Source organism: Bradysia coprophila, unplaced genomic scaffold (assembly GCF_014529535.1).
Source record: "Bradysia coprophila strain Holo2 unplaced genomic scaffold, BU_Bcop_v1 contig_732, whole genome shotgun sequence".
Taxonomy (NCBI): Eukaryota; Metazoa; Arthropoda; class Insecta; order Diptera; family Sciaridae; genus Bradysia; species Bradysia coprophila.
This window is the reverse complement of record NW_023503972.1, coordinates 4,304,028-4,314,926: the sequence shown is the minus strand read 5'-3', so window position 1 is coordinate 4,314,926 and position 10,899 is coordinate 4,304,028. Positions and strand designations below refer to the sequence as shown.

At 34.1% G+C, this 10,899-nt stretch overlaps 1 protein-coding gene across 1 annotated transcript; it reads right to left on the bottom strand.

The window, feature by feature from the left end:
* Positions 1-903: 903 nt before the first annotated feature.
* Positions 904-10,173, bottom strand: LOC119084456 (estradiol 17-beta-dehydrogenase 11-like). The gene is made up of 6 exons (XM_037194438.1): positions 10,168-10,173; positions 2,157-2,357; positions 1,934-2,086; positions 1,690-1,866; positions 1,557-1,629; positions 904-1,307 (listed from the first exon to the last, which is right to left on the bottom strand). Exons 1-6 carry the CDS (start codon positions 10,171-10,173, stop codon positions 904-906), a joined length of 1,014 nt encoding a protein of 337 aa, XP_037050333.1.
* Positions 10,174-10,899: the final 726 nt, after the last annotated feature.

Genomic DNA, 10,899 nt, shown 5'->3' with positions numbered 1-10,899 from the left:
GTATGCGCAAAATTCCAGTTTAGGCACAAGTTAGCAACAAGATTTTATGTTCAGGAGTGGGTTCTTCATTTTTCCAAACGTCACTTTTTTGCGCACTAGTGCGTGAAAGTATATGCGAATCCATTTACGCACTACTTTGATCGCACTAATGTACATCAAAAATTTTTAGATTTCGTCTCACCGGTTCTTTCATAAATTCTCTATTGCGATTGGGACAATGAAATAATCTTAATGACTCTTTGTATCTGTTCAGTTTAACGATTACTTTTTTTGTGACTTTCTTTAATTAAAATTAATGTTTTCTGTGAACCAAGAGTTGCGGTATGTGAATCGTGATTTGAGATAATCCATATAAAATTCATGAACCGATACATGTGGTAGCCAAAACGCTAATACGCAAATCACGTTATGGACCGTGTGAGTTGTGGTTAAAAAAAATTAAATGTAAATTTACATAAGCCAAATATCGGTTGGTTTTTGCATTCGCAATCACGGTCAATTACCCTCGCAATTACCTGAAGTATTACAGTTTTGTCTGCAAGTTTTTTTTGCTAATAAAAGGAAAAGATAAAACTCTACCGTTTTTTCATCACTACCACACTCCATTCACGTATCCATAACCGATTTCACAGCCAGGTCAGACAAGGTGTATACGAAGACATCTGGATTGTTTTATCAATACGAATGTGAAGCTGATGGATTAGAACGCGGCACACAATTGATTTTCGTTTTTACATCTGTGCTCAATGTTCTTACAGTTCGATTAAGTGTTAACGTTTATGGAAGTACGTCTGAGAGAGGCAATTGTGCTATACAGAGAATGATAGACTCAATTTTTAAATGTTTTCTGTATTTCTATAACAAAATTCAATAAAAAAGTAAATCGATAGAGACAATCAATATTCACCCATTCACCGAAGTAATACTTTTCTTCTCTTTGTAAAAGATTTTCCTGCCCTCCCTTTCCCGAAGCAAATGATCACGAATGAGACCTTGATTCGACTGCGGTAATAAATTCGTTATCGCACTCAGCCACCAATTGGATGTCGGTACCGACACGACGAGTTCATTTCGTAGAACTGAATCGACAGTCACATCAGCCACTTCTTCTGCCGATAGAACACGAAAGCGTAGACACACTGCTTCCATCAGATCTTTTCGAGTCGATACAAAGTTTGGTAGCACTGACGTTAGTTTGATGAAATCATTTCCTTCTTGACGAAGTTCTTCGTGTAGGGCTTGAATGAAACCATTTACAGCGAATTTCGTTGCGGAGTAAATTACTGTTCTAGGCATGGGATGAACGGCTGGAAAATTAATTTATTATTATTGAAGGAAGGTAGTTTGTGAAGGGGGTTACATGTAATAGAGAGATCAGCTGATTGTTCTGTCAACTATTTTTTTAGACGAATACTGGTTAGGACGTCTAAACTTTAGACTCTAAAGTCAAATATTATCGGCATATTTCCAATTAAAACGATGCTCAGAATTGATCTTTGAACTAGCGATTACGCTGAGTCGTTGCTGAGAATAATTTAGAAATTGTAAACACTAACCACAAATCGATGAAATTCCCACAATATGTCCACGTCCTCTCGAAATCATTCCGGGTAGAAATGTCCTTGTAGCCTACAAGCAAAACATTCCATTACCACGACAATATACAAATCGAAATTTCGTTGCATTTACAAAAAACTGTGACGTAATGTTTACTTTGACGATACGTTCGATTTCAATATCACTCCCCTCACGCAACGACAGCAGTGGCAATACACCAGCATTGTTCACTAAAATGTCAACTGGTCCGATGTCCTTCTCAATATCGCACTTCAATTGCTTCAATTGGTTAACATCGGATACGTCCATCTAGATGGGTGTGGTATATACCAGTGAGGTCTAGGTCGATCAAAAATTAATTGTAAATTTAGATTACGTGATAGGCCTTTGCAACGACATTTTTCGCTTGCAAAATTTTGGCCGTCGCCACTGCAGCGTCCCATTCAATATCGGCTATGGCAATTTTACATCCTTCCGAAGCGAATCTCAATGCTAAAGCTCTACCTATCCCATTACCAGCACCAGTAATCTTTTGTGGGGAAAGAAATTTTTGTTAAAATTGTCCATTTCACTTGAACATTTTAAGGGGTTAAATATACCAAAACGGTCTGTCCTCTAACGCATTTCTTTGGTTTACCAATTACGCAATGGTAGATGGAAATTAAACAATTCGGTGCACTCAACACTAGCACTTTGATTAGGTCATAGAGCACTAAAATTACAAACACAATTTGCTCGGGAAAACTTTTCGGTTTAATGGGATCAGCTGCCACATACGGGACGCGACCTAACCATGGCCACTTTTAAGGTTTTTGACTTTTTACACACTTTTTTTTAAATGCCCTACAAAAAAGTGTGTAATTACCTTTTTGCGATTACACACTTTTTCTGAAATTACCAAAAACGTTTTTATTTTGTAATGAAACACTTTAATCTTTTTTTACGAATTTTGTAATTTATTGAAAACTGTCAGCACGAGTCTTGCTGCACGACCCTTTCAAATACCTTTAAAATGAGCTATTACATGAAAAAATTGCATGTGATTTACTCTAAAAAAGTGGTTTTTCAACTCAAAAATTCCTAAAAAAAAATCGGACATAGGCGAATATAGGATCTTATATATTCTGGGAAAAATATTTTCTTTTTGAAATGATCCATAGGTTCTGGAGGCATGTACGAAAACTCGAAATTTTTCACAAAAATCGCCCGTGCAAGTTTATATTAACTTAAAAAAAATAGTTTGTGGAGTCTTTATTGTTGGAAAATGTTGAGTTGTTGCAAGTAGTAATTCGGTCTGGATAAAAAGTTAAAATCGACTCCAGACACTTTCAGTACAAAAAAAGTTGCAACAGATTCCAGGGGCGCTTTTTTCTGAAAGATATTGAGCCTCAATAATATATTCTAGAACAAACTATGCAGAAAAAATGGGTCTCCGGGCTGCGCAGACCTAATTTGTACAAATTGAAAATTACTTTGGTTAGAGTAGGCGGCTATAGTTATACATCTATTTGTCTTTTACTATTCAATGTATTATGTAATTTTGTACAAATGATCGTTGCGCTGCCCGGAGACCTATTTTTTCGGCGTAGTTTGTTCTAGAAAATTTTATTAAGGCTCAATATCTTTCAGAAAATACATGCGCCCCTGGAATCGGTTGCAAATTTTTTTGGACTTTTTTTTACGATTATCGCGAATTTAATACCCTTAAACAGGTAAATTGCCAATATTTTCTTATGAAATTGAGCTTGTACGGTTTCATTAGAAAAGCACGGGATACGACTAAATAAAACAGGTTGACTTGGTCATAAAAAAACTTCACTCACAAGTGTTTAGTAGGAGTCAGAGTTCATGAAGGTCGCTTTATACCACAAAATTGGTCGAAATTGAAAAAAGATCCGGCTGTGATAATTTATTTTCTTCATAACAATAATAGTGGGGCCCTAATAGACCAATTCCAGGAAAAAAATCTCATGTGTAAATACTTTGACTAAAAGTTGGTTCAAGCTCACAGTGGCTGGTCTTTTTTATGTGAAAATCAATTCTCAGTTTTGGAAAAAAGTGTGTAATTACAAATTTTTTGTGCAAACATAAAAGTGTGTAAAATACACACTTTTAAAAAGTTTTTACACACAATGTGTAAAATACACGCTTAAAAGTGGCCATGGACCTAACTCAAATACTGTTTGCATTTTTTTTAAATAATGAACACCGTAACGCGCTATCAATGAATCAATTTGAAGAAAAAAAGAAAAATTTATTCAACTCGATCGCACAGAGTATACTTCTTACTCTGTGTCAGTATTTATGGAGTTTGTCTTCAACAACACTTTCAATCAACTTATCAAGTTTTTCGAGTCAGCAACAAGGCAGACAAATCGTTTAAGCACACGACATACTAACTATTACTGTTACGAATTTACGGACTGTATTTATTTACTCGACCAAACACTCTGATGTGAATTTGTGAAATTGTTGTGACCACTCTTTTCTTTTTGTGGAAAGGTTAATTTATATGATTCCGAGAAATTCTCATGGTAATTTCTATGTTATCCAGATTGTTAATAATTCAATTATGCCACACTTGATTATCGTCCACTGAAATCGATATAGTCGCTAAATGATAATGGTCAAAGTTAGCAAATTGAAAAAACTTGTTTTCTGTCTCGTGTTAGCAATTAGCATCTCAATTGCACAAGGAAATGCGCTGAGAAAATCAGTTTTCGAAAAGGGGTTAGCATACTGAAGATTTTTGACTCGATTTTTTAAAGAAATTTTATTGTCTCATCGGCAATGAAACACTGGCTAATAAGTAAGACGAAATTTTGGCTAGACCCATATCTTGGGGTTATACAGCATAACTGACGAAAATATGTAACCGGAGTCTATTTATCATCTGTTATCATGTAACACGATAAAAATAAATAAAATGGTATCAAGCTAGCATCGGATGCATGTTACAACAAATGAAGTAAGAGATTTTATACTTGGATCAAATCACGTAATGTGTCTGTGAATAGTTCCGTTTAGAAATGAAATGGCTATTGATCTATTTATTGATAGCAACGATGCAAATGAGTCATGAGTTCGGCAGAAACAAAAGAAGCAACAGATTTAATGATTGCTGTGATACGCCTTCCGTCCATGCTTCCGTCTGTAATAGCATAAGACAGCTTTAATTGTCAATTTGATTTACTTGGTAAGGCAAAGGTTCCTTTTCGCAGATGAGTTCCATTCAATTCTTACTCGACGGTATATTCTCTACACTTGAAGTATTTTACAACGAATCACATAAATTACTCTACACGTTCTGCTGCTCTTTCGATTTGAAAGTTTGTAGCCCGAGCAAACGAATTGAAAAGCTATAATCTAATAGTCAAACCAAAGATTTCCAAGCAAATGCGTTCTATATTTTACTAAAAACTTGTCATAAAGTTGTGTTTAATTGGCGAAAAAGAATCCTTAGGGATGTCACGTTTTTTCAGTGCTGTCATCAGACTAAAATCACTAAAAGCTCGATAAGTATGCATTTAAGTCAACAGTATGGTTTGTGCGGTGTATTCGCGAGGGTCGGCTGTACATTTGACTTTAAAAACTGCATATTTGTCGAGTTTTCAGTGATATTAATTTGATGGCAGCACTGAAAAACCGCGACGTCATTTATGAACGCTCCCTTAAGTTTTTGAGTAAAATATTTTACAAATGATGGAAATGGCTTCTAGTGTGTTTACCGTCATCGGTTCCACACGAAAAATATCATTTCATGCTGAAGCGATGTTTTAACGATTATCACCGTTCATCCTTCATAATGGCGGAAATTACGTATCTGAAACATATGTAGAAATTGATAAAATTGTTGTATTGCTTGGTATGTAGAAAAATGAGCGATCGCCTTGTACCTAGAGTCATCGGTGGTATTGATATCCGTTGAAAGCTAAAATTAAATGTAATGTGGGAATTTTCGTTAACCTCTTATGATCGAAAAGTTCATTATGAGAACAATCATGGGCGCGCGTTAGCATAGCGCCCGTGACGCAAGTCCTATTACTAGAAAAAATTAAAAAAAAAATTTTTGTCGTAGACTGCAGAACCATATATACAGCAAATATTGAAGTTCTACAATTCAAATCCAAATGACTCCAAATTAGCTTCAAAAAAAACTAGACGTCCGTACGAGTTCAACGAGCTATCACACGTTCTTGTAGCTTAAAATTTGGCCACGCAATAAATCTTCCAAGAAGCCCCATTTCCATACATTTTGATCAATTTTTTGTGGTTTGTCCGTCCGTCCGTCCGTGTTTCCAGTTATAGCCTATCTCCTAAAGTCTTCTTTAGAATTTCTTGAAATTTTGGGAATAGATTCTAGTCGTCATTCTAAGACATTCCAGAAAAAAAAATTGGGGGGAACGGGCCTCGTTTGGGAGCTAGCGCTCCTCGAAGTTCCCATATAAGTCCCATATAAGAACACCTTTAAGTGTGTGTGTGTGTGGATTTTTTGAGTGTGAAAATTTGAAAAAAAAAATTTAATGTTGGGCAGTAGGAAAAATTAAATTTGGTGTATGGTTGGGCAGCTGGAAAAATTTGATCACTTTCGGTGTATGGTTGGGCAGCGGGAAAAATTTGGTCACTTTTGGTGTATGTTGGGCAGCGGGAAAAATTTGGTCACTTTCGGTTAATGTTGGGCAGCGGGAAAAATTTGATCACTTTTGGTGTATGTTGGGCAGCGGGAAAAATTTGGTCACTTTCGGTGAATGTTGGGCAGCGGGAAAAATTTGGTAACTTTCGGTGAATGTTGGGCAGCGGGAAAAATTTGGTCACTTTCGGTGAATGTTGGGCAGCGGGAAAAATTTGATCACTTTGGGTGTATGTTGGGCAGCGGGAAAAATTTGGTCACTTTCGGTGAATGTTGGGCAGCGGGAAAAATTTGATCACTTTTGGTGTATGTTGGGCAGCGGGAAAAATTTGATCACTTTGGTGTATGTTGGACAGCGGGAAAAATGTGATCGCTTTTGGTGTATGTTGGGCAACGGGACGTATATATAGCTATATTGACCTATATATAGCTATATTAACCTATATATAGTTAATATATAGCTATATTTAACTATATATAGCTATGTTGACCTATATATAGCTATGTTGACCTATATATAGCTATATTGACCTATATATAGCTATATTGACCTATATATAGTTAGTATATCGCAATATTGACCTATATATAGCTATATTGACCTATATATAGCTATATTTACCTATATATAGCTATGTTGACCTTTATATAGTTAGTATATTACTATATTGACCTATATATAGCTATATATAGCTATGTTGACCCATATATAGTTAGTATATAGCTATATTGACCTATATATGGTTAGTATATGACTATATTGACATATATATAGATACGTTGACCTATATATAGCTATATTGACCTATATATAGTTAGTATATAGCTATATTGACCTATATATAGCTATATTGACCTATATATGGTTAGTATATGACTATATTGACCTATATATAGATACGTTGACCTATATATAGTTAGTATATACCTACATTGACCTATATACAGTTAGTATATAGCTAAAATTTATTATTTTTTTAAATTTTGAAAATTTTTCAAAAATTGAAAAAATTTTCAAAATTTTAAAAAAAATATCAAAATTTAAAAAAATTTTCAAAATTTTAAAAAATTTTCGAAAATTTCAAAAATTGTCAAAACTTTTCAAAAATTTCAAAAATTTTCAAAATTTTCAAATTTATCAAGTTTTTCAAATTTTTCAATCTACTAATTCTTCCAAAAGAACTGATATCAGTCAAAAACACTCAAAGAGTAAAAGTGACGCAAGTCCCTGGGCATACTTCCAAAACAACTGATATCGCTGTAGGTGACGCACTCTGCGGTTAGGCGCAAAAATTGTAAAAGCAAAAATTTTACCAAAAAAAAATCTAGAAAAAAATTAACAAAAAACTTTTGCGTCACAAAGTGGCAGATGATTCGGCTTTTTTCCGTTTTTCCTTTGCTTCAGGACGTATTTTTCCCTATTTTAACAATTTTATTAACAGTACTTTCCTCAACATCTGCCACTTGTGACGCAAAATTTTTTTGTTAATTTTTTTCTATATTTTTTTTTGGTTGGGAATGTGTGTAGTCCCATCGCGGTGACACGAAAAAAAATTCAAAGCTAATTAAATCACCAAACACTAAGCACAAGTCAAATTAATTGACTATAATTAGAAAATCGAATGTCATTCTGTTTGAGTTTTTTTTTGTAGAAAGTCAAACAACTCAATTCGTGTGGGTAAAGCCAACGTCTTTTTTTTCGTTTTTGATTTTGCAGATAGCAGTTCTAAGAATAGAATTCAAAACAAATAATCTGCACCATTCCACAATATCAAATTACAATTGCAAATAAATAAACGACCAAAAAAAAAGACGCGAGAGGAAGACGAAGAACAAAATTTGATAAATCATTTATGTTGAATGAATGAAATCTAATTTGGAATTAGTACAATTAATCATGGAGAGAAAAAAGAATTACGGCGAATAAGATATTCGAGTGTTGTTACACAAAAGAACATTCACGGGGAATGGGAAAAAAGGAAAATATTTTTTTTTTTACAAAAATAAAATAAAGGGAACAGAGAACATTCAAAATGTTTTCTTATAAATACCTATGATAAGCAAATACAATGAAGATTTTATGTGGCATTGTTGGGAGCGTTGTATTTGAGTTGTTAATTCAAAAGCTATTTAACACCAAGTTTCGGATTTTTGTCATTTAATTTATTTTTTGTCACAAAGGATCGAATACCATGTATCTCTCCCTGATTTTCCGAAATAATAACAATTAAACACCACAGAGCAAGATGTCTCGATACGAATTTCTTTATATTTCAATATTCGAGTCACTAGATTTCAGTAGAAAGAATTGTTAGAAACAGAATCTAGGATGTACAATGTTCAAGTACAAAGCCGGTAATATAAATAGAAGCAATTTCTTTCAAACGTTATTTCCTATGCCAGTGTCCTGCATATTCATTCAGCTGGACTATGTTATCACTCCCAACACTTCTATAACCGAAAGAAGGTAATGTATATATTATCTACCGTTATATTTTGTGTGTGGAGCGCTACAGTTGTGACATGTATTATTGTAGATTAACTGCAGACGAAGCTAGCGACTGGTGATATTTTCAACTTTTGAAGTTGACGACTTTGTAAAAGAAGGCTTAATCAAAAAATTTCATAATGCGTCATGTGATTTACCTGATTTACTCCCCTCGATAGGCCAAGAGAAAATTGCGTTTTGTTGACGATTGGTCGAATGGCATTTGCGAAAAATATAGCAATTTCTCTCTCGTGGGGAGAAAATATAACTTTTCTTACAAGAACTGTCACTTTGCTTATGTTTTCAAAAATGGTATGGCGAATTTATTGTTTGGGTTCGTGGTAAATCACACATCGCATATATGAAAAACGCGTGTTCTCCTTTGGTAGAAATAGAAAATTCCAACTCGAGCGAATTTCAACTCGCTCTTGTTGGAATTTCTTATTTTCTTTACTCGGCAAAAAAATAACTGTTGTCGTCGTGTACACTATTCCTCGAAGTCAGTCAGAGTGAATGGTACAAAAAAAGGTCCGTTATGCATTCCCGTAAAGTATTCTGTCCTTCCTGTAACTGGAAACGTCATATCGATTTTGCATTATTCAACTCTATTTCAAATTTTATTTTGTGCATCGGACAACTGAAATACGACATATTTTGCCATGATTTTTCGTTGAGAAATGTCAGTGTTTCGCTAAGGATATATCGTGCGAGAAAAAATTCTTTTCTTTACGATGTGTTGTGCGTGAAAGGAATTACATGAATTTTTCCGTAATTTGGTGAATGTGTGAGTGTGTATATTTTCAAGTAAATTGATGTGTTTTGTCTGTTTCAGTTGTACGATGCACAAAACGTTGTTCGTACCTCGACAGGACATGGATTTTTTCAGCACACATCCTAATTTTTCTTAACTTATATTAGGACTGGTGCTGAAAAAATCGTCATTGGTACGAAAAATACTATTCAACTTGTGAAGTACTCCTGGCTTTGCTCTACTTATACTAAAAATATTTTCTTCAGCCGTCGTCATTTCAAGTTTCTCGTTCTTTTTATCTAGGCTCATACTCCTCCCAGATTTTTTTTTGAACAGTATAACGAGAAATGTCTTTAAAATCATGCCAATTAACTATAAACGACTGGTGCATCGTTGTCAATTACAGTTGCTCATGAGGACTGTAATTTTTATCATATTCTCCTAAGACATTTATTTTTATCAAAGAAGTAAAAATGGGAAAAAATCTCTTTCCATCTATTCAATCTAAATAAAAACATTTTTTATTGGAGCATAATTCGAAGCCATCTACACACTTAAATGTTAAATGTCTTGATTCATAAATCTGGCAAAAAGATATGCTTAAATATCGCATAGACTTATTGTATATTCATTTCGTACTTACGACGTACGTATCCATCAACTCTATGCATTGCATATAATGGTAAAATTGGCATTATGTTTGTACTCTCCAATAAAACATCGTCTCTAATATCGTACTACCCCCATTGTGTCATGCTGCATCCAATTCCGAAACAATTTAACAACAGAGTTTTTATGATGTTTTTCAAGCAAATAATAAAAAGTGAAATAATAGAATGCAAAACCAATATAGAATTTTATAAGACATTAATCGAGCATTTTTATACATTATATGGTTATGTAACGAAGCGGATAGAATAGAATCCACAGTGTGGCGGGTGTGCGATGTTAGTGTATACAAAATACGGTACAATATGACGAGATGCTATTTTTTATTATTCGGCTATTCGAGAACAAATAAAAAGATTTTTAACGTTTTTTTTCGCATGTCAGGAAATGATCAATAAAATTTGTAGCATATTTTCGAATAAAAAAGTATTACACTCAGCCATTTCGAGTATTAAAATGTGGATGGAATGGAAATTTGGGGGTAGACTATCGGGTGGGTTAAACGAACGTCCCTTTTAATCAACACAAAATTCAGATTAATTTTTATGTCTCTATGTTAGAAGGTCTCATTACGTGACTCGTACTTCATTTTGTTCTTGCACAACACTCGTACTTTGTTGGGTGACGATATGATAATTTATTTAGCTTATGATTCGCTAAATGTATACATGCCTAAAGGAAGAATATATTCATCAAGGGTCGTTCATAAAGTAGGGGACGTAATCGAGTGTTTTCAGACTTTCCAATCTTCTTGCCCACAAAATTATCTGAATTGGTCAGAAAATTCTGAAACCTGTATGGATT

What these genes read in the sequence shown, in the direction of transcription:
- LOC119084456 (XM_037194438.1), bottom strand. An exon ending in TCGTTGCAAAGGCCTATCAC is followed by an intron (nt 1,867 to 1,933) that starts GTAATCTAAATT and finishes ACACCCATCTAG; the next exon opens with ATGGACGTATCCGATGTTAA. An exon ending in ACATTACGTCACAGTTTTTT is followed by an intron (nt 1,630 to 1,689) that starts GTAAATGCAACG and finishes TTTTGCTTGTAG; the next exon opens with GCTACAAGGACATTTCTACC.